Raw genomic sequence first — 22786 nt, 5'->3', positions numbered from 1 at the left:
TACTTGTGTTAGAGAGCTGCATGCTATGAAAAAGGAAGCACTTTGTTTTCACTGTAACAAAGTACTGCAAAACTACCCATGCTCATGATTAATTTTTAGTCCTCTGCATGTGCAAGGCTTTTGATACTCTGTTCTAGTTACATGTAATTAATGCAGCACAAATATTCCAAATCTCTGAACTGTGTTTGTCAGTATTTCAGAGAAATGTTTTATGTGTATTTGTGAAATTGCTGAACAAAAAGCACACCAAGCAGAAATGACAGTTTATAGGTCCTTCAATTTTTGTTTGTGCTCTTCCTTTATTTGTGCTTCTTCCTCTGAAAGACTTTCAGAGCTTTTCTTGGTTTTAGAAAACATTATTATTATTTGTTCTAATTTTTGCTGCATGAAGGAGCCCAGAAAAGCTGTTATTATTTTCCAGCATAAAGCCATCTTATTCTCTGTTTGTTTTTCGGTTTTTTTCTGCGGCTTAATTTCATGTTCTTTGATCTCTGGCTTTGCTGCAGTACCAGACAAACTAACTAGAGTGGAAGTCGTGGCCCCAGTACTGACTTCATTGGAACCAGGGCTTCCCGCTGGGTGCTACTCCAAGCTTAATTGAAAGTGTAGTAGTGAGCGTGTAGCAACAGAGCCTTTACTGAGGCATTTTCAAACCTTTTAAAATATGAGGGGCTCCCCACCTCAGTTAATTGTTAGTTGTTGGATACCGTAAGCCTATACCAGATAATTCCAGCTATAACATATATAGGAACAAGCAGTCACTAGTATCCATACTTTGAAGAAAAACTAAGCTGAAAACCTTCTTTAAAAAAGATCTTCAGGTAGAAGATAAAATAACCTTTTCCCAGGGTAGAGGAGAGGTTAAGTAGCCTTTCTTTAACAGGAACTGCGAGGCGAGAGGCTCATAGGATTAGGATCTGAGGTGGAAAAAGTCTGTGAGAGCTCATGAATCAAACTTGTAGGTGTATAATGTGATTTTCAGAATATCAAACAGAAAGCAGGGGGGGTTCATCACAGCTAATTTATATTCTTATCAAATTATTCTATCATTGAATTTGAAATATTAGTCATAGAAACAGGATGCCATGTGATGAAGTCACACTGTAATTTCTTCCTTAAAGCCCAAGTTCTCCTTTTGTATTGGTCACCTGCAATTTATTTCAATTATCTGCCATAAATAATGCATTGCTACTGAGTAAAAGACTATGCACATTTTAATCAGCTCTTTCAGCGATTGCATCCTTTTCTTTGATTGTTGCAGCGGGGAATGTTAGGCACTCGATGGTGAAGTGAAGGGAGACGTCACAGACCTCTGCTCATGACTTTTCTCTTACTTTTTGCTTTGTATACTTTTCTGTATACAGAGCAAAGGCAGTGGCCTTGTATCTACTGTGCTGAATTACGTTGCTGAAAATGTTTAGTGCAGCTTTGCCACACTGGTGGGAGTCTGCAGTGGGTTGGGATATATTGGTTGCTACATCTGATGTTTGTCATCTGTTGAGGAGACATAGAGGACAAAATATATGCATGAAGAATATATGTACACATAATACATACCTATATATGCATATATATATATGCCTTTATACATATATGTATATATAATTTCTACATATACAGCAGAACTACCCATTAGTAATTGAGTAGCAAAAGCTGGTTCCCAATATCCTGGAGACTAGTCCCAAAAAAAGGTCTGCTGTGGAGGGAATGTAGAAGATGATGGGAGCATGCAGAGGCAGACCAAGCAGGCAGTGCCCCTCCTTTTCTTTTAAACCAGTTGTTCATCTACATCCACTAATAACAAGGCCTGTCAGTGATTTAAGACATATCTGCTTTAATGAAGGCAACTCCTACATGAGCCAATTTTTTTGTAAGACTGTCAGGATACTGTGTGAATGTTGCTCTGCTCTCACCAACCAACCCTTCACACATCAATGGGGTAAAGGACCTCCCACAGATCTAATGGGTTTTATGTGTTGTAAAGTGAGTGACAGTAATAATTGAGCTTCCAAGCCTTTCAAATTGGTTTGGGGATTTGGAAAGGCTGCACATCCTTAGGGAAAGCCAAAGGCACAAGTCTGGAGTTTTGAGTAGAGGGCAGCAGACACCAGAGGTGGTGGTGTCCATCCTGCAGCAATGTCACACACTGCTGGGATAGAAATTGTTGCACTGACGAGGCCAGAGGAAGATTGCCCTACATCTTGGAGGAGTGAGGACTGGTCTTTGAACTCCTGGTCTTTCCTCACGACAGCACAGATCAGGAGACAGCTTACAGAAATAAAGGCATAAAATCAGTGTAAGTGGAAAAAAAGCTATATAGTCATTGAATTCTATCATCAGGTCATTGGAATTTTACATAGCTGCAAACTTCTGCATTTGAGAGCTGTAAAAGAAAGTATGGGTATGGTTGTATGACTGAAAGAGAGCATTGCACCGCAGTAATCGATGGAAGGGGGGTCAAAAAAGCCCACACAGCGATACTTCTGGCTTGCAAATTGCTCCAGGTGCTAAGGGGAACCGGGAAGTCTGCAGAGCCTGTCAAAACAACACTGTAATAATAACAGCTTACAAAGGGCAGGACTTTGAAGCATGTCAGCACAAGGGAACTCTTGAGGGTGTTGTTCCCTTGCTCTCTCGGTACTACTTGGGTCTCAAAACTGGTTATAAACAAAGACTGAAAAGGTTTTAGTACCAAGAAATGTTGCTTCGGAGGTATTAGTGATATTTCCAGTATCATTATTAGCACTAAGCTTGCCCTGAGTTATGCTTAGAAGCTGCTGAAGTCAAATGAAAGAAAGCTGTGACAATCACAGGAGTAACGTGGCAGGAGCTGCAGCCTGGGCAGTGACAGCTGAGAATGCCTGATTTCTCCTCCTCATGATAACATGCTTTCTTTAGCATCCTTTCTACCCTTGTTTGTGCCAAGATAAAAAAATGTCAGCAGAGGAAAATATATGCAAATGTCAAGGCGGAAATCAGTTGTGTCCATTTGTAGTGTGCCATACAGAGATGACGTTTATAGCTGTGCATTAGGAAGTTTAGGCCACAGAGAGAGGCAAACAGAATGATAGAGAGCACCATTTTATGCAGTATGTTACTCTGACAATAACACTCACATTTACAAACAAATTAGCTAAAAATGTCTGAAGGACATTCAGCTTTTACAAACTGGGCCTCATCTCCCGCTGATAGGTTCCTTTGGGAGGGATATGGCATGCAAAATGATACACTGCCTTGGAGAATAAATTTATGAAGTTTAGCAATGTAGGTCACGTTGCAGGAAAATCATAAATGTCTGACTATCACTCAATAGCCATTCAATCAACTGCTCAAAGCAAAACAGGGAACTGAACAGCATGTAGCTGTCTCTGGTGAGAACTGGGGAAAGTCATGATATGATGTAAAACCCTTTAGGTCCTCCATCCATATGTATTTCTTTTTTCTTCTATTTTCCTTGCCAGTTCAGAGTCATATTTCTGTGTCAGTGTCAATAGTGACAACAAAACCAACATTTTTTTTCGCCGTTACTACCATGAACTGTAAGAAGTGTGTTGGGTGGCTCATGAAAGGCATGCCAAAAATCAAGGGAATCAGGAGAGGTCAAGTGGTTGAAACTTGGTATAAGTAGCCTAGTCATAAGGAACTAATTTAATTGTGAAACCATTTTTGTATAGAATCGGAGAATAGTCAGGGTTGGAAAGGACCTTAAGATCATCAAGTTCCAGCCCCACTGCCATGGGCAGGGACACCTCACACTAAACCATCTCACCCAAGGCTCTGTCCAACCTGGACTTGAGCACCGCCAGGAACGGAGCATTCACAACTTTCCTGGGCAACCCATTCCAGTGCCTCAAAATGGTCCCAGCCAGCCAGAAGGGTTTGTAACTGATGCTATTTGCTTAAGTCTTTGGATTTGGTTTAAAGGAAAAGATGATGTTTTAAAAGGATGTTTCTAGATCTAGCCCTGTTCCTATTGTTTCCTAGATCTAGGAATTGCTAAAAGCATGAGATCCAGAGATTTACAACTTTGCTAAAGGTGTTAAGAACCTTCCTCAAGACATCTAGCACCTTTGTAGATCTTGGGCCTTTCTAGATCGAGAGCTGGGAGGGGACAGGACACAGGCATCTATTGCTTCTGGAGCATGTCTAGAGACTCACTAGATATTGCTTTTCTTGTGATGGCCTGGAAACCTTTTAGAGCTTTTTCTCAGAGCCTGTCTAGCACTTCTTTGCCGCCCTTTCTAGCTCAGCATGCTTCCCTAGTTCTAGCACCCTTATGGACCCTTTCTGAAAATAGAACTTTGCACGGACCCCTTCTAGGGCCTCCTGCACCTCCGTATACCCCACCCATTGGGAGGTTGGGGGGGCTGTTCTGTTTTGTAAGAGGCTTTGTAGAGCTTTCCTGAGCCCTTCTAGGTCCGGAGCCTTTCTCTGCCTTTATAGATCTAGAGCTCAGCTACTGAAAATCAAAAGCTTTACATAGCTATCTGATGAGGAACCTGTTGAAAACCTAACTTTAGGCATGCTTTTAGAATGTTTGTCTAGAGCCTTTTTGGAAGGCAAGAGAACTGAGTGCCTCTCCTTTTAGATCCAGGCTGTATCTGTCTCAGGCTTGAGATGCATTATTTAGCTGAGTGGTATTTCTTGAATTCTGCTTGGAAAAAGCATTAGTCCTAAACTTTATCCTTGTAAGCTTTTCTGGCACAGTCTGACAATGCATATCCAAATATGCATCACAGCAGTAATCAATGCCCTTAGCTGGCAGAAATTTCGAGCCGAGTGCCTGCTTACAGTCTCAGACTAAAATCAAGCACTCTCCAGTACGTTTTCTTGCGAGTACCTAATCAATGTAAATACTCACATGGAAGGATTCCAGCATGGAATGCAGTTGTCTTGTTTGCTCTGCAAAATGCAAGATGCCTAATTTTCTATTAGGTATTTGGAGCCTATGTGTTTGCTTTCAATGCAGCATGACAGCTAGTTAGATTACATTCATTTTGCTCCGTTGAAATATCTATTGGGTAAATACTTGTGAAAAATCAGTTGCAGGTAATCATGTCATGATAATAATTAATCTTGATGCTAATTTCCGTAAAAGGACTCCAATAAATGCAGTTGCTTTTTCTGCCTAGATTTTTTATGCCCATGTGGAAAGAAAAGGTATAATTTAAAGTTAAAAATCAAACTTTTGTATAGTTGTTTTGCTTTAACTCTCTGCTACAGTTCAATAAAGAATTAGTGCACTCTTACAGTGGTTTTCAAACAGCTGTTATTATTGAATTGTGTATTGTTGTAGGAATTTGCCATAGAAGATGCCCTGCCGTAAATATGAATTGCAGAATATCTGTTTTCCCCATAGTTCTTTCTTTCCCTTGCAGAAGCTGTGTTTGTGAGTTTAATGGTGTAACTCTTAAGGGAAAGCTTAAACCACAGAAGTGAATTTGCATTTTCTTGTGAAAGCTGTGGTGTTAGCATTTGTTCTGATCCTTGCAGGAATGTGTTTTGTAGCCCTGATCCAGCTGAGGAGACAGCTGTGGCTCCCACATGCCCAGCTGGAAACCTGGCAGCAGCTCCTCATCCTTTGCTTCCCCAAGTCTCACTTACTGCCCAGCCCTGGGGACAAAGGAGCACTGCCCTGCGGAGCAGTGCTGTTGTCAGAGGTCATGATCCCGGAAAGACAAGCACTGATCTGCAGGAGGTTTAAATTTCAATAATTTAATTTAAATTTCAGTTAAATTTCAGTTTTCAAATTTCAAGGGTTCAGGGCAGAGTCATAAGGAACTAATTTAATTATGGCTATTACTTGGTTGGTACATTCACGGCGGCTGGTGTTGCTCAAATGCAGGGCTTACGCTTTCTTCGCTTTTTTCAGTTTGGGAAATTTCATTTCTATGTATCCTCTCTTCCTCCCAGTTTTCAGGCCAGATGCTTTTACGAAGCTCAGTAGTTACTGGAAACAGAAGACATGGTAACGTACTAGCTCCAGCCTCTCACTGTTCTCAAACAGCTGTTAATTACTGCCTCAATTAAAGCTTTTCAAGGTCTTCCTCCCACCTTTTCTGCACTGGCAGCACACTGGCTTTCCGTATGCAGAATTTCTGAGCCCAAAATGGAAAGATGAGGCCAACACTATTGAGAGGTTTATTAAGATTTATGCAACTTCATTTTTGTGCCGTCTCAGCTGACAAGTGCCAGGACCTGGAAACTCAAGTTAGAGAGCAAGGCGAAATGGAAACAGTCCTGTTGTTAGCTAGATTTCCACCTGGTCCCACTCTGTCCTTTTGGCTATGCAGGTGAGCTGTAATGGTATGTTTGGAGGACATCTATTCCCACTCCAGCACTGGAGATACGTTTGGGTTAGATTCATATTCTTGGTCTATTTTGAGATATTTTAATTGAACAGTCTTAGATTCCTCCTCTCAGAGATACCGGTCTGCTCAAAGTACTTTGTGAATTCCATCTGGGAATTTAAAGAAATATTCGTTCATAGCCCATATAAACCATGGGTACCATGTTTAAACAGACTTAAATGGCTTAAGAATCTTAAATCCCATTGATTTTCATAGTCAATGGGCTTATGTGATTCTGGATAATATTCCCTCTCTTATTAAATAAAGGCGGTGTGAAACCTCTCCCCATAGAAATCAACTTTTCCTATTGATTTGATAGACCCAAGATACAGTCTTTGAAGTTGTGAAGCAGAAAGTCATAAAAAAGAAATTATGAAACAAGAAGAGAGCTAGAAAGTGAGAGCACAGTGAATATTGTGGCAAGTGAAGCGAAGACGAGTAGTGAAAACTGTTGAATTGGTGCCTTACCTTCACATTCCTGTGCTGGGTCCCTCATCCACTGGAAATAACTGATGGCAAAGGGAGGTTCGTGGGGAGACTACCCAAGCCGTGATCCTGGAGAACTGGTCCCTCAGATTTCTGAGCTGCATCTGTAAATGTGCCACAGCTGCTTTCCCAGCCCAGGGTAGAAAATGGTGGTCGTTAGGCTGCAAAACTCATTTATTTGGGTTTGTCACTGGGGAACAGTGAATGCAGAAAGAGCAACATTTGTGAAGTTTAGAGCAGGAACTGCTACAGCTGAACTGTGTAATTCTGCATGTTATAATATGCAGCATCAGGAGAATGAGAAACAAAGGCTTCTCCAGCATGGCAGGAGCCTGTAATCCCACCATGGGGAAGGGTTCCCCAGTGTCAGACCGCAGGAGCAGAATTGTGTCTCTGTGTGCCGTTAAGAAAGAAGTTGAGCTGCTGAGAGGAGCTGACAGTGTCAGTGTCAACAGAAGGAAGAGCCCAGAAGTGAGAGCAAACTGACAGAAAATGATGAAAAAATATCCATGCTTGTCAACTATGGGAAAATAGAGAGGAATACACATAGTGAGACACCCTGTGAAAAGTTCAGGGAAGCAGAACCAGTCTCCTTCTGCCTTGTAAACTGCATGCTCCCTTCTAATGGACCACCTGTGTGAGCCCTTCCTCTGAGCCATTTCTCTCCCAGAAGGAAGGAGAAAGAAAGGTTTGAACAGGAAGAGAGAAAAATGCTATGTAAAAGTACGTTGTGGTGAGTGAACGTGTTTGGCCTGGAAACCACAACTGAAGTGATTATAAATAAGAGGAGATGAAAAAAGGAAGTTACCAGTGAAAGAGGAATATGGAAGGGGCTACGATCGGGTTTGCAAATGCGTATCACAGAGCTGAATAAAGGCAAAGGTAGCATAAACAGAAGTGGTTGAAGCTGAGCAGTACTGATAGGAAATAATCCATCAGTCAGGACTATCAGAAAAATTTTGGCATGAATTTCATGCTACTACAAGAAATTGAATCAAAATATACAAGCAATGCATGGCAAGAAATCAAAGCAATGGTGAAGCCTTTTTAGGGATTTATGCAGCTTCTTTTAATCCATGATAAATGAAACTTATCCCAGTGAAATTTACCCCTGCAACCAAACAGTTAAGCTCTTGAAACCAGCATCTGCAGACAAGGATAATTTTTTTCCCTCTTTACTGTTCTTACTTTGATGTGAACAGTAGAATTTGTTTGATCTGTTTTGTTTAAAAGAGTACCAAAAATACTGCAGCCATGCAAATGTCATGGAAAATGTGCAGAAACTTTCAGCCGTATCATCAAAACCAAAACAGTATTCTTGATAAGCTAACACTTTAACATGTGTACATGTGCTGGTGTGTATGTCTAAGACGTACATGAGTACAGGGTCTCCTATCAGTGCTACTTCACAAAAAAATCTCATTTATTTAGTTGTAAAGCTTTGCTATTGGAAAATGTATTGGGTTTGCATGGCAAGGTTTTGATAGCAGGGGGGCTGCAGGAGTGGCTTATGTGAGAAGCTTCCCACCACAGAGAACCTGCACTGGAGCAATCTGTTCCTGAAGGACTGCACCACGTGGGAGGGATCCACAATGGAGCAGCTTGTGGAGAACTGCAGCCCATGGGAAGGATTCATGTTGGAGGAGTCCGACTGCCTCCTGTGGGAAGGACTCCATGCTGGAGCAGGGGAAGAGCATGAGGAGGAAGGAGCGGCAGAGACAATGTGTGATGAATTGAACACAGCCCCCATTCCCCATCTCCCTGTGCCACTTGGGGGGTTGAAGGTAGAGAAATCAGGAGTGAAGTTGAGCCCAGGAAGAAGGGAGGGCTGGGGGAAGGTGTTTTTAAGACTTAGGCTTCATTTTTTATTACCCTACTCTGATTTGATTGGTAATAAATTAAATTAATTTCCCCAAGTCGGACCTGTTTTGCCCATGATGGTAATTGATGAGTGATCTCTCCCTGTCTATATCTTGATCCACGAGCCTTTTCATACATTTTCTCTCCCCTGTCCAGCTGAGAGGGGACTGATGGAGCAGCTTTGGGTACCTAGTATTCAGCCAGGGTCAACTTTCCACAGAAAAATAAGTATTTCAAAACCAGGTAGATAGACAGTTATACAAGAACATGTGTGTTTCGCAAGAAAGAAACAAATACAAAAAATACCATTCAGGTCTGAGGGTTATTTATCTACCTAAATGTAGATTTCCCAGTGAAAATTCTTTTAAACCAAAGCTGCCTTAGTGCACTTTGTGTTTTCTGGAGCACTTGACATGAAAAAAGTTTTAGTAGGTGTTAATTTTGCACTTCTAAAACCAGAGGTTGATTATTAGATATAGCTGGAGCCTTTATGTTGACAGTTAAATGCTGAATTGCCACAAAAGTTGACATGTTAATACTTACATGCAAATGTCTCATTGCTCACGGGCTCACTTGTTTCGGCAGTGATTTCCATTGCAAATACTCAGTCTGCCATGAACCAAAACAGAATTGTCACCTGAAAATTTCAGTCTGTGAAGAGTGTGAGGAACTGACTGCTCCTGAGCAAACCTTGTCTGTCCATTTAGAATGGATAATCATCAGTGCTGTTTCTGTACACTGCTCAAAAAAAAAGAGCCCACTAAATATAAGAGAAATACTTGCAATTGGCCCAATTTTGAGTTATAAGAAAAATACACATACGTGGGGGAGGACTTTTTACAGGGGTTTGTGAAGAACTGCTTCAAATTAAAAGGTATATTAACTGATTTAATATTCTTATCCTAACTGAGATTTTGTCTGGAAAAACTTTTTAATAGGCACAGTGATACCAGATGAGAATTGAAGTGCTTCTGTCTAATATGTTTATTGGCTTTGAATGAAGCACAACTGATGGTTTGGTCACAGAAACCTGCCAGAGGGCAGCTTGCTTAAAAAGAAAAGAAACAACTGGTGACTTTTCAAGGTAACAGTGAACCTGAGGGTGCAGTTACGCTTCAGTTTAAGCTGATTTAAGTGATTAGTTTTTAGGCAGCAAACTATCCTCAACCTGCTGTCTGTAGGGCCACATTAAGCACTGGCCTTGCTGCTGGGGACTGCACTGGGAGAAGGGATGGGGTGGGACTGCGGCAGCCCCAGTGTCAGATGGGTGAAGCCTCTTCCTGACAAGAATAGTGCAGATTTTTTTCTAAATCTGCAGTTGTCCCTCAGATTAGGGATGCTGAAGGGTTTGTGTTTATGTGCATGTTTGATTTTAATTGACTTATTTCACCTTGTTTTTCACCTCCAGCTGCACTCCGGGAGCAGGGGGAGGGCAAGAAAGGGGGGGGAGTGAGTGGACGAGCTGTGTGGATCGGTTTAAACCATGACAACTAGCATAAGCTTGGAGTGAGCAGCAGCTGGTTTTTATGCTGCAGTCTCCAGACAGGTACATGCTACCTTTAATATTTCACCTGGGATTAAAGCATTACTACAGCCATGACTGCTTTAAATCCAAGAAAGGGAAGCTCTAGCCATGACTTATGTTAGCTTTGCAGAGCAGAGAGCTAGGCAACAGTTCTGGGGTAGCAACCAAACTGTTTAGATGTTCCCAACTAAGATTTTATTTAGTTTTACCAGAATGCAGCTAGATTTACAGATGTGATCAGTGTGAAAGCAAATGTGCTTGCAGTTAGCAACTGTTAAAACTAAGCTTTAGGCACCTTGCTGCAAGTGAAATGGACAGCTGCAAACAAGTTTATTCCCAGTAGACCAAATCAGCCTCAAATCAACCAGAGAAAGAGTTGGTTTGGCCCAAACCAGTCCCTATCTATCTGCAAGACATTGGTTATGCCTTCACAGTGGGAGGAATTCAAGTTATTCACTGGGCAAAGACAGTGTTGCTGGTCCACAAAGGAAAACCAGCTATTAAGACATGGCAGGTGCTATATTGAATCATTATGGCAACAATAGATAATTCCAGGCCAAAGTTTTTATCATGAATAATCTAGTTACAGTTAATCAAAGATTATTGTTAGAGCAGAGTGATCTGTGAAGGAGGCCATTAAAGTTGAAGGCGTCTGTTTCCCATTAAAAATAATCCATTTACTTTGATAGAGCAATCAAATATTCTGCGTTAAAGGTACGTTGCAAATATGTTTTTTTCCAGGTTTCCTGAAGATAGCCTTGTAGAGATCTTTATGCTAACTAAATGGTTTATTTGGTGTCCCAGTGAACTCCCAGTCTAAGCATGAGCTAGCAGCAGTGTGTAACCAGCCCTAGCAGAGCAGGTGGAATCTGGGCAGTTAGACACACAGAGAAATCAACACCTTTGTGAGAGGAATCTGTTTCCAACTGCTTCACCACATTTATCATCATTTGTAAGGACTCTGCCACCTGGTTCAGAGGAGATCTTGAACCCAACAGCATTAGTCTTAATGCCAGTTATTATGTGTAGTAAAATGGACTGGGCACAAGGAGGAATTAGATTACTCTGTGAGCCTTCATAATTGTGTGGTGCACCATGTAACCACGCAGGATGAGACATGGTAGCCGCAATGCCTTCGCTTTATTAAAACATCGATTATCAAAACAGCAATGTACTTCTGGAAATGAGATTATTCAGGAAATACTGATGCTTGACAAAGGCAGAGACTTGGCCTCCAGCCTGCTTCCTGAGCTGACCCCAGGCAAGCAGGTGGCATGCGATGGCCACGCACTGTACCATATGTTATTCCTCACTGATGAGCATTCTATTAGCATCTGCGGTCTCTACATTCATAGATCTTTTAATTAGTGCAGTGGAAAATGAGAAAAACCATCAACAAAATCAGAAAATTAAATAGTAAAAGTCTCTGTAACATATAAAGCATAAAAACCCTTTACATTTTAACCTGGTATTTATTCTCTTCTGATTGAAATATTTACTCCAGAAAAATTCCACTCAGATACAAGCAGCCATCTCTTTGTGAAGGACAACAAGCAGAGCATCCCGAGAGAGACAAAAATAGGCTGTCTTGCAATCTCAGTGGCTCACTTGTTCTCTGACCTTCCCATAGACAAGCTGCAGTCCAAATCCTCCACTGGCCGTTAGCTGGGAAGAGGGACCAGTCTACTCTGTTGCTTTTTCCCAAGTCAGCAATCATGCAGTACCTGTTGAACTTTCTCAATAGGAGGAGGTTGAAGCTCTGGTCAGTACATGATACAACCAGCATCCAACATACTGTTGGTCTTTCAGATGGACAGGCAGCCCCATCCTTTATTGGGAGCACGTTTAATTTCTCCAGATCCTGATGCAGCTGGAATCAGATGAGTGAGGTCATTCTTCTTGTATTTCCTTCAACGTGGTTTGGAAACTGTTCAGTTGACACTCTCACCTGCATGGAAAAAGGCAAAAAGCTAACCTTAAGTGTGAAGAATTTATTTAATCCATGACTGAAGTACTGAATTCACAAAGCAAAAGCATTATAAATAATTGCAGCTTAGCTACTGTATCATGTGAAATGTGATATATTGGTGTGTTGTTATGTTACAAAGAATTAACGAGCTTATATTTCTTGTGGCATATAAATCTTATTAACATTTCTGGCTTAGTAAATAAATTGTAGAAATGTGTCATACTCTTCTAGTATGGCATTTTCCTTTTGTACTAACAGTCAATTAAAGTGTTAGGACATTGACAATTTCTAACTGTTTTCCACCCTGCCAGCGTTGACTGCCATGTTGAAACAATAGCATTCAGACCTGGAAAATTTTCTGGCTGATGTTGCATGACATGAAGAGTGTGTTTTTATTTGCATGACTGCATAGGTATAATAAAGTTCTCACCTTAATGGAGTTGTGCAAATAGCTCTCAGAGGGTGCTGAATTACTTTTTGAGTCAAGTTTTGCTCCATGCTGGAGCTAGACCTCAGAAGGAGTATGCTTACTGAAACTTTTTCTGCCAAACCCAATTAAAGGTAGATACTAGAGAAGCAGTGCTGGGTGAATCCACCGAGTGCCTTGATGACACGGTGATCAGAGATGGTTGAATGAAACTGCCTTGCTGTCTTAATCATTTGTTTCTCTTTTTTCCCCTGTCTTTCCCTTAATTCTTTTTCCCCAGGTGCGATTAGAGTGGCCAACAGACCTCACCGTGAACCCTCTAGACAACTCACTGTATGTCCTGGACAACAACATCGTCCTGCAGATCTCTGAGAACAGGCGTGTGCGAATTATTGCTGGGCGCCCCATTCACTGCCAGGTGCCAGGCATCGACCACTTCATTGTCAGCAAGGTGGCCATCCACTCGACCCTGGAGTCAGCCAGGGCAATTGCTGTGTCTCACAGTGGCATACTCTACATTGCAGAGACAGATGAAAGAAAGATCAACCGTATACAGCAGGTCACAACCAATGGTGAGATCTCTATCATCGCCGGAGCCCCATCAGACTGCGACTGCAAGATTGATCCTAATTGTGACTGTTTTTCAGGTAAGGAGATGCTACTTATTTCCTGCTTCTTATCTGTTAATAACCCCTGGCACAGCTGCAGATTGCAGAGCAGTAAGGGGAAGGGTAGAGGAGCAATAATTCAGTTTCCTTGGAAAGCAGAAAACCGTATCAGCAGCTCTTTGTGGATTTAATCTATTTTATTCACAGAAGTGAGTCTTCCAGTTGGCACTGAAGGAACCGCAGGGTCATCCCTGCTATTCCACTTTTTATGCAGAGATTACACTCAGTTCAAAACTCAGTTTAGCTCTAAGCCTGCCTTTCTGTGTCAGCTATGTTTGCCACTGTTGAAGATGATACCTGCCCCAGTGCAGATTGCACCTAAATGCTACTGGACCAGACATCCCACCAAGAAGAGCACCAAGGTGTTTCACATCACGTGAAAGACACTAGCTTCTGCCTTCCTGCTGCTTGCATCAGACTGCACAGCCAGCAAAATGATGCAGACACATAATGTTCAGTGTTTCTTCTTTGTGTGTTTTGAACTGAAATAGCCAGCGCTGCACCACTGGACATGCTCAGCAGCACAGCCCCTCTCCCTGCATGCACCAAAACAAATTTAGCACTTTTTTTGATAGAAACATATTTCATACTGGGGCAAAGGACAGCATTCCTGTGTGCAGAGGTGTGCAGTATGTTGTCATCTTGTCATCTCAAAGGACCACTGTGTTCAGCTCCATAATGTCATCATAATTCTTAAGCCTCTCATTTCAAGTAAAAGGTTAATTACTGACAAGAAAACATTAAGTATGTCAGTGATGGAGAGGAAATAATGTAAATGGCATTCCAGAGAAGGTGTGTTGCTGACCCAGCATTGTAATGGTGATCAAAGCCTCATGTGCATTGGAAGTGCTGCCAGCTATGGCAGAGCGGTGAAAAGAATCCTGTTCAGGGTTCGTGTTGAGGGGAACTCCCCTCAGTGCTAAAAAATGAGAAATTGTGACATCTCTAAGGATTGTGCCAGGGCTGGGTGGTGAAAGGCAGGGTTGGCTTGGCAGAAAGATCAGCTCATTTGTCCATCTCCAAGGACGCATAGGGCATGCTCAAACTCTCCAGCAGATTTAATTCCTCAGTCAGGAGAAGGAGAGCAATACAAACAGGAATGTGTTTCACTCTAAGAGTGAGGTTTAATATGTTATCTTGTTAGTTACAGAAAATCCTGCTCATGTAAATTCATTGGGATATGCATATACAGCGCATGATAATGCAGATATCCTCCTCAAACCTTACAATACACAAACCAAATAAATTATCAAGTGATACTGGAAGGGGTGGTTTCTCAAGGTGCTTTTGGGCTAATGTTCTTGGTTTGTTTTCCTGTAGAGTTGAGGTTTTATGAAGTACAAATTAATACTTCCTTCAGTGTCATTTTAGCTGAATTACAGGGGTTTATTTTCTCTTTGTTTTATTTGTGACACAATTCCACTGTAACTACATGCCAACAGACAGACAGCGCAGAATAAAAACTCAGGTGTCACGTTTTTTTCTTTCACAGTTTTGCCATTAAAGCTTTCCTGAGCAGCAGGATTTTGGGCTTAGCAAAAATGTTGTAAATTAGATAATTTATATTCTTGTTTGTCTTCATTGCAAGTAGTTTAGAATTGCACCAACCTTAGATAATAGGGATTTAATGAGTTGGAAGAAGATCTTGTTTTATTGACCTGTAAGTGATACTAAGGAGAAGCAGTGTGTCAGGCTTAGGGGATCAAGTTAAATACAGACATTATGGATTACTAAAATTACCATTTCTCCCCCAGGTGATGGTGGCTATGCCAAAGATGCAAAGCTGAAAGCACCTTCTTCTCTAGCAGTCTCTCCTGATGACACACTGTACATAGCAGACCTTGGCAATGTTCGCATCCGTGCAGTCAGCCGAAACAAGGCTCACCTCAGTGACACGAACATGTATGAGATCGCATCACCAGCGGACCAAGAATTGTATCAGTTCACCATCAACGGCACCCACCTGCACACACTGAACCTCATAACGAGGGACTACATTTACAACTTCACCTACAGTGGAGAAGGAGATATTGGTACCATCACCAGCAGCAATGGGAACTCGGTTCACATCCGCAGAGACACAAGCGGGCTGCCCCTGTGGATCGTGGTGCCAGGGGGGCAGGTGTACTGGCTGACAATAAGCAGCAATGGGGTTCTGAAAAGAGTTTATGCCCAAGGCTACAACTTGGCTCTGATGACATACCCTGGAAACACGGGGCTTTTAGCAACCAAGAGCGATGAAAATGGATGGACAACAGTGTATGAGTAAGTCCATGACATTAAATGCCTGATGTCAAGAACCTGATTTTAAATGAACACTGGATTTTTTTTTTAGTCAGTTCTAATAATTTAGAAAGACACCCTGCTACTAACCCTGCATGAGAAGGACAAGCTGTGCTGTTGCACAAGCTTTAAAATGAAACACTGCCATTTCTTAAGTGCTGAAGCCTGTCATATTGTGAAAGCTCTGGACATAGTGCTCATTAAGTGTAGCAGAAACTGCTTGATATTATGCTTCATTTGCACTTTATTATTGTGAATTTGTTTCTTTAAATGAAAATATTGTGGATTTTTTTCTAACTAAAGAAGTAGAGGCAAGTTGTGATGTGAATCAGGAATTTGCAAAATTCCTGAGGAAGGCAAAAATGGGAAAAATAGCATTCTGATCAGAGAAGGGAGTGTTGTAAAGGCAGTTGAGAATCTCAGTGGATGGAATATCCAAAGGGTGAACTTGTCTCTGTCAGCAGGGGAAAAGGATATATATAATAACAAAGAGGATATTTACTAGAAAAAGACTCTACATACAAGCTGTAGGAATGGGCACATAAAGCGAAACCTTCAGGAGACCAAAAAACCAAGGCAAGACAGTTAAAGATGTAGTCAGAACAACCCAATCTAGTCCCAGAGAGAGAACAACCCTAGAAAAAGTTCATTTTTTATTTAGAAAAAGAGATGTGACGTATCAGGATTTCTTTCTAATTAATTGTCATAATCCCTGTTTGAGGATGTGACAGGTGATGGCTGGAAATCAGATGTTAACATTACAGTACTACTTCAGAGTTTCCAAGGAGGATAATAATGCCTGCTTTCTGTGGGCATAGTTGTTCATGATCAAAAACTAAAATGAAAAGCCATCCAGGTTGAATACGAACAGAAAACACATTGAGGACCATTAATTTACTGCAGAAGTCACCTGGAGAGGCGGTTGAGTCACCTTCATTATAGGGTTTTAGAATTACGTTTTCTTAAAATGGAAGTAGGATAAAAGCAGAGAAAACTGCTGCCTAGCGCTTGGGATTTTTATTCAATGGGATGTTTTTCCATCTGTTATTCTGCCAAAGACTAAGTTAGTATGGTAAACATAGGTGTAAACTATTAGAGAGGACCATTTTTGACAATACAGGGAAAAAAAGCCATACAGGGCCTTTTTTGGTTTCCTTGCTATTATCAGGCATCTATTGATACAAACTTAAATTCTCTTGCAACAAGACAAAGCTCACTGTTATCCTGGTGCTGTTTAAATACTGATCTGAGTGTTACCTTTTATGAGCAGAACTGACCTAAAATGTGTGCTTTCTTGGAATCATTTCAGCACTGAGAGTGACCCATTTAAATCCCTACTTGAGGATGGCATCAGTCCAGACCATGGACCAATGACGCTTTCAATAAGCTTTTACAGTAGCTCCAAGTCATTCCTATTACATCTTAAAACACTGAACACCATTGTGGCAGGGACTTGATTGTTAGAGCATGTTAGAGCAGAATATTTCTATTCATGTTCTTCTTAATCTTGGTAGTCTCACTCTATCCCACTGACACTGAGTGTAAACCATTTCACACAATTATTGCTTGTTCCTGGTTTCTTCTGGGAAGTTGTTTGTTGAAGTATGATTTAAGCATAGTAAGAGCTTTTAAAGAACTTCACCTGTTTGCAGGTGCCTCCTAGTGTATGTCATGTAGATTTGTTCACAAAGAGCTGTGCCTTGGAAGGATTGATATGATGTGTACGGTGAACACAAAGAGATAGTGCTAGATTAAACAGTTTTTATACTTTCACAGCTTTAGCTGCAGGCTGGGTAACTCTGTCCTCCCTGATGCTTTGAGCTGTCCAGGCTTTGCATGGCTGCACACTAGAAATTAGCTGCCACACTAGAAATTAACTGCCACTCTAGAAATTAACAGAACTACAGTTATTAGCATTACAAAAACAACAGCACAATCTAAGAGTGAAGGCATGTCATTAATATTTATGTTCAAGCCAATATTTTAAGTCATCTTCATAATATATTACAATTTCCTGAGTGTCTCATGGAATGTCACCCAACCTGCTGCAGTCACAGGGGCAACTGACTGTAATCAGCGCTGCACTGAGTAGATGTGCCTTCAGGAGATGCTGCTCACCTTCTGCCATACATAGGTCAAGGGGCGTGGTGATCCTTAGTTATTCTTTAACCAGGCATTCTTTTCCAGACAGCTCACATTGTGAACTGACACAATTTCAGTTTGAAAATTAGGGGTGTTGTGAAGGGGTTACTTACAGGAACATAGTATTGGAGCTTAGAGAAATACCATATGAGCAACTTTCAGATTGCTTGGAGTCATCTTCTCTGTTTAAACCAGATTTGCATTCACATCCAAAAGTTCAACGTGTGTCACTGTCAAACTGAAATAGGGATGAGTTTGTTTAACAACACATATCATAGTTGGGAATATGAGCCAAGATAATGAACTGTTCAGAACATCTACCTATATGTCAGATTCATTCAAAGGGGGGAATTATTAAGAGGTAGAAAACCACCTACAAAAGTACTTGTCATCCATCTGCTCTAATCTGATGGAATGGAAGTACTGAAAGAGCTCTTGCATAAAATTACAGCTAATGTACAATTTTCAGTCATCTGGAATTTTTTAATATTGTACCATTAAAGCTGTAAAAGGGGAGGGGGAGCACTGGGCCTCTATTAAATCAAGGACAAGAAAACACCTGCAAGAAGTAGCTCTCCCTGAAAAAATTAATTAGAACCGCTTTCCCTTTGAAATTATGTAACTCTTACCTGTGCTACACATAGAAATGCAAATGGATTATGAAGCTATATCCCCAAGTGTGCATTTCAAATATTGGTGAGCACTTCCTCATGTGAGTACTGAAATCAATGCAATTATTTGCATGATTAAATGGTCACTGACATGATTAACAGTGGCATAACTGGGCCCCAAATTAACGTTAAGAAATATGTCATGGTTGTGCCTCTATTAGTATGGGTAGGACATTGCTCCACAGGAGCTGAGTCCCAGTGTGGTGCTATTCATTACATGAAAGGTGGCAGAATCTGTCTGCGGAGGGTTGAGTTTCTTGGAGCAATCTGGAATAAAAAAAATCCCTTTGGATGGTCACGCTGGGGAATCGTTACTGAGACACTCATCTGCATGTTCTCCTTGAAGTCAGTGGGACCATCTACATGAGTAAGAGCCCATTGGCATGCTGTCTAGTCTCGTCATAATTCAGTACTGTATCTGTCCAGCCATCTAGTAACAGTTTATCCCATTTTCAGTCACACAGGGAGTTTTGTGTCTCAGCAGCAGCCATATCAGCAGCACAACTGGATCCTCAGTGAAGATGGATCCCAAGTATTGCGCACAAGAGCATTCCAAAAACTGGCTGCATTTACGCCATAAAAATTAATTATTTGAGGATTTTCTATGTTATAGTAGAATATCCAAATAACCCAGCAAGCTGTCATATCTGTTTGATCAAGCAGCAAATTAAATATATCTGCCCAATGTTCATGGAGTTTTCTAATGATGAAAAGTAGTATCAGAGCCAATTTTAATTGCTGGGTGTGGTACCCAGTCAACTTGCACAGAACCAGAATAAGTGTAGAATGGAAGTAAGTCACAGGATGTATATGAGAGCAGTAGGAGGTGAGAGAGAGATTATATTGTATTTGACATTTGATTAATTTATTTGTCAAAAGCAACACAAGATGGTCACCAGTTCATTGTCCACTGTTGCATTTAGGAAGAACAGCTGCCCTATTTTTCTTTTTTGTTTTGAGGGGAAGAGGAAAAAATCCTGACTTTTCTAATTTTTTTTTTTTTTTTTTTTGCCAATACTTCTTGTGACATAGATTTTCTCTGACTAATTAGGGGGAAATGCAGATCCTAACGAAATGATGCCAAAACATTAAAGTGAAAGACATAGCCAGATCGTCCGCTGACGTGAATTGGAAGAGCTCCATTGGAGGCAGCGCAGCTTTGTCGGTTGATACACCAACTGAGGATATGTTTTGTCAATGAGAGGATACAGTTAATAAAACATGAAAACTTAATTAGGCTTTCCTACCTGCACAAAAAGGTTTCTATTATATGAACATGAGAATTGGTTTTACTCATGCAAATACATCTGCAGTACCAGCCATGTCGTAGATGAATAAAAATATGTTAGCGTCAGTAAGGTTTTTAAGATGAGAGGCATTAACATTAAACAATATCAAGCACCAAGCAAGGTTCTGCATTGTTTTCTGTGTTCATCAGAAAGAACAAAAATACCTGTAGAACTGAAAAGACCTCTTAGAAACACTGCTCCAGAGCTTTTGAATTAATTATTGACTTTCTCATAACGTGGCCCTATTCACTTAAAGTACCTTAAACTAAAAGAATTTCTTTAGCACTGACGAAATTAAGGTGAATTAAAATGTGGTGCTCGAGATTCTGGTGCTGTTACTTGTGATGAGAAGTTCCTGCTGATTTGAGTAGGCCCATGGGAAACGTAACACAAGAGTAAAAACCATGTAGGCAACTTAATCGCTGCAGATTTCAATCTAATTTTATTGCTATTGTTACGCTTTAAGTCCCCTTTTTAAATGTGCCATTCATATTATGTACTTCACACATCAGCAACAAAAGGCAGGTTTTGAGTGTTGCAGAATCTAAGAATTGGTTGTATTTAAACTTAAGAGTTAGAAAACGCCTTTGGGGGGGTGAGTTGGTTGCCTGAATACCGAGTGACCTCCAGTGGCCTCCCTCCTGCATCACATCCCAGCGGGCTAAACCCCGACCGTACAGTGCTGAAACCTCTGGCAGAAGCTGCATTATTTCACACTATTCCCAGCTCTGTTTAATCCAGCACCACTGAAAAAGAGCCTAAGCAGGAATTCGGATTAGGGAATGAATGCATTTTGAGTGAATAAAGGTACCAATTCTTATCTTTATGCGTATTGCACAGTGTTGACAATTGTCACTGTTTTTTCTCTTTTTTTTCCCCCTTTCAGGAAAAAAAAACCTACAAGATGGTAGTGATGTTTCATGGCTCTCTAACATCATGTCTTGTAGGTATGACTCTGATGGCCACCTGACAAATGCAACCTTCCCAACCGGGGAGGTCAGCAGTTTCCACAGTGATGTTGAAAAGCTGACGCGAGTGGAACTTGATACTTCAAACAGAGAGAATGTGATCACAGCCACAAACTTCTCAGCTACCTCTACAATATATACCTTAAAACAAGGTAATTAAAGCATTTCTGTTATTTCTGCCCTAATCATTATGCTTCAAAGTCTAGACATTATAGCATTCTTAACTGCTTGCAAAAAAAAAAAAAAAGACATTAGAATTAGTTCATTTGTTTCTTCTTTGCTTCAGTACAAATAGCTAGATACTACTTTAAATTCTCCTGGGGTACCAGTTAGAAACAAACCACAAGTGAATTCTTTTCCTTCTAGAAGAGTCCCATGGATAGATTCCTGTTATTGGAATCTCTGATGTCTTCAAGCTTTATGTGCTACTTTCTGCTTCAGTATCTGGGGGACTTGGACTGCCCTATAATAAATACACTGAGCTTTGTTATTCTGAGAAATACTGCCCAGAAGAATGACGTGCTCCACTGACATTTTAACACTGAAATGCCAATGCTGTGAGTTCTTTCTGGTAGTGTGTGTTCTGGTGATGACAGCACTTGTAGGAAAGAGGACAGCATGGCCCACCTCTGCTGGTGACTCCTTGGGATGAGATTTTGACTCAGCCCCTGTAGACACTCCAGTACTTCCCTGCCGGTATCATACCTCTCAAGAAGTATTTACTCTCTGCCTAATGGAGTTGCCACAGTGTCCTCCAGGTTGTGCAGATTCATCACCAAAGTGCTGGCTTTATATAGTTTAATCAATCTGAGGTTTTTTCTCCTTGCTGATTTTTTGTTGTCAGTGGATTGTTCAGGCTTTAAGACAGCAGGTGCTGAGAAATTGCTCTCTGATTTCCTTCTACATCTGCCATAGAAAAAGTTTGTAACTGAGCAAACTACAGAACTTTTCTTCCTCTCAGCTTTTAATCTGTAAGAAACACATAGGAAGAACTCACCTCACAAGATACTCATTCCTCTTCACTATGGCATTGCAGAGACAGCACTGAATAAGTGGAAATAATTATATTGTTGTATTGCCTGTCAGGCTTTGTCCAAGTGACCCTATCTGGTCTCTCCATCATCTCCTGACTGGCTGATTGTATGTCTGTCCTTAAATCTGAAGCTTCTCAAAGTATGTTACCAAATTCTGTCTCGGGAAAGCACTAGCACAGTATGGGCAGTGCCAGAAATGAACAGATGTAGTTATTATTATACCTATCATATTTATGAATTCATATAATTTGCATATTTGCATATCTCTGTGGAACTATCACGAAGCACCCTGTGAGCAACTAGTCAGTCAGAAATACATCTGAGTCACAAAGTCTCTGTAATGTAATATCTGTTATCTTCACTTTTTGAAATACCCAAGTATTTTCAACGTATTCGTGTCTCAAGAGCTGGGCCAGTTATTTCTGCGTGCACCAGCTTTAAAAAAGGATGCTTTGCATAGTCCTGAGTTTCATGCTTGACCTCAGATACTCATTGCAGTTGAAGCATTATGCTATCCTCTTCAAAGAGTTAAAAGAGCCCAACCCAGCCTATGGGTTTACATACTTCTAAGCTGAAAGCAAAAATTCTTTACTCCTGCTGTAGGAAACCTTCACAGCAAAAATCATCAGGCCGAATGTACCAAAAAGCTCTTTGAACACGGGAAGGCCCGGAGGTCACAGGTTGCAAAAATCACGCTGTAGTTGGTGTGTGTTCAGCTGTCTGTAGCGTAGGGATAAAGCCCTGTTGCACATAATACTTGTCTTGTAAATCTGGAGATCTGAGCTCTTCTGTATTCCCTGGTTTTGGTGGTTGTTTTTTGACAGATAACACGCAGAATATCTACCGGGTCAGCCCAGATGGGTCTCTGAGAGTCACCTTTGCCAGTGGGATGGAAATCACGCTCAACACGGAGCCTCATATTCTAGCAGGGGTTGTCAGCCCCACCTTAGGGAAGTGCAATATCTCCCTTCCTGGAGAGCATAACTCAAATCTCATTGAGTGGAGGCAGAGGAGGGAGCAGACCAAAGGCAATATCTCCACGTTTGAAAGAAGGCTAAGGGTAAGGCTTCCTGTTGTGTAAAGTGCAGTGTTCCTTTTGAAAGCCATTGAACTA

At 41.1% G+C, this 22786-nt stretch overlaps 1 protein-coding gene across 1 annotated transcript in view; it reads left to right on the top strand.

The window, feature by feature from the left end:
• The window catches only part of TENM1 (teneurin transmembrane protein 1), a 321456-nt gene that overhangs the window by 282801 nt on the left and 15869 nt on the right, over nt 1-22786 (top strand). Inside the window, exons 24-27 of the mRNA XM_065689244.1 lie at nt 12898-13264; nt 15040-15550; nt 20618-20790; nt 22497-22732. Of these exons, the coding sequence (XP_065545316.1) occupies nt 12898-13264; nt 15040-15550; nt 20618-20790; nt 22497-22732 (1287 nt within the window). The remainder of the gene's footprint in view (nt 1-12897; nt 13265-15039; nt 15551-20617; nt 20791-22496; nt 22733-22786) is intronic.

Source organism: Lathamus discolor, chromosome 9, assembly GCF_037157495.1.
Source record: "Lathamus discolor isolate bLatDis1 chromosome 9, bLatDis1.hap1, whole genome shotgun sequence".
NCBI lineage: Eukaryota > Metazoa > Chordata > Aves > Psittaciformes > Psittacidae > Lathamus > Lathamus discolor.
This window is presented reverse-complemented; position numbering and strand designations above follow the sequence as displayed.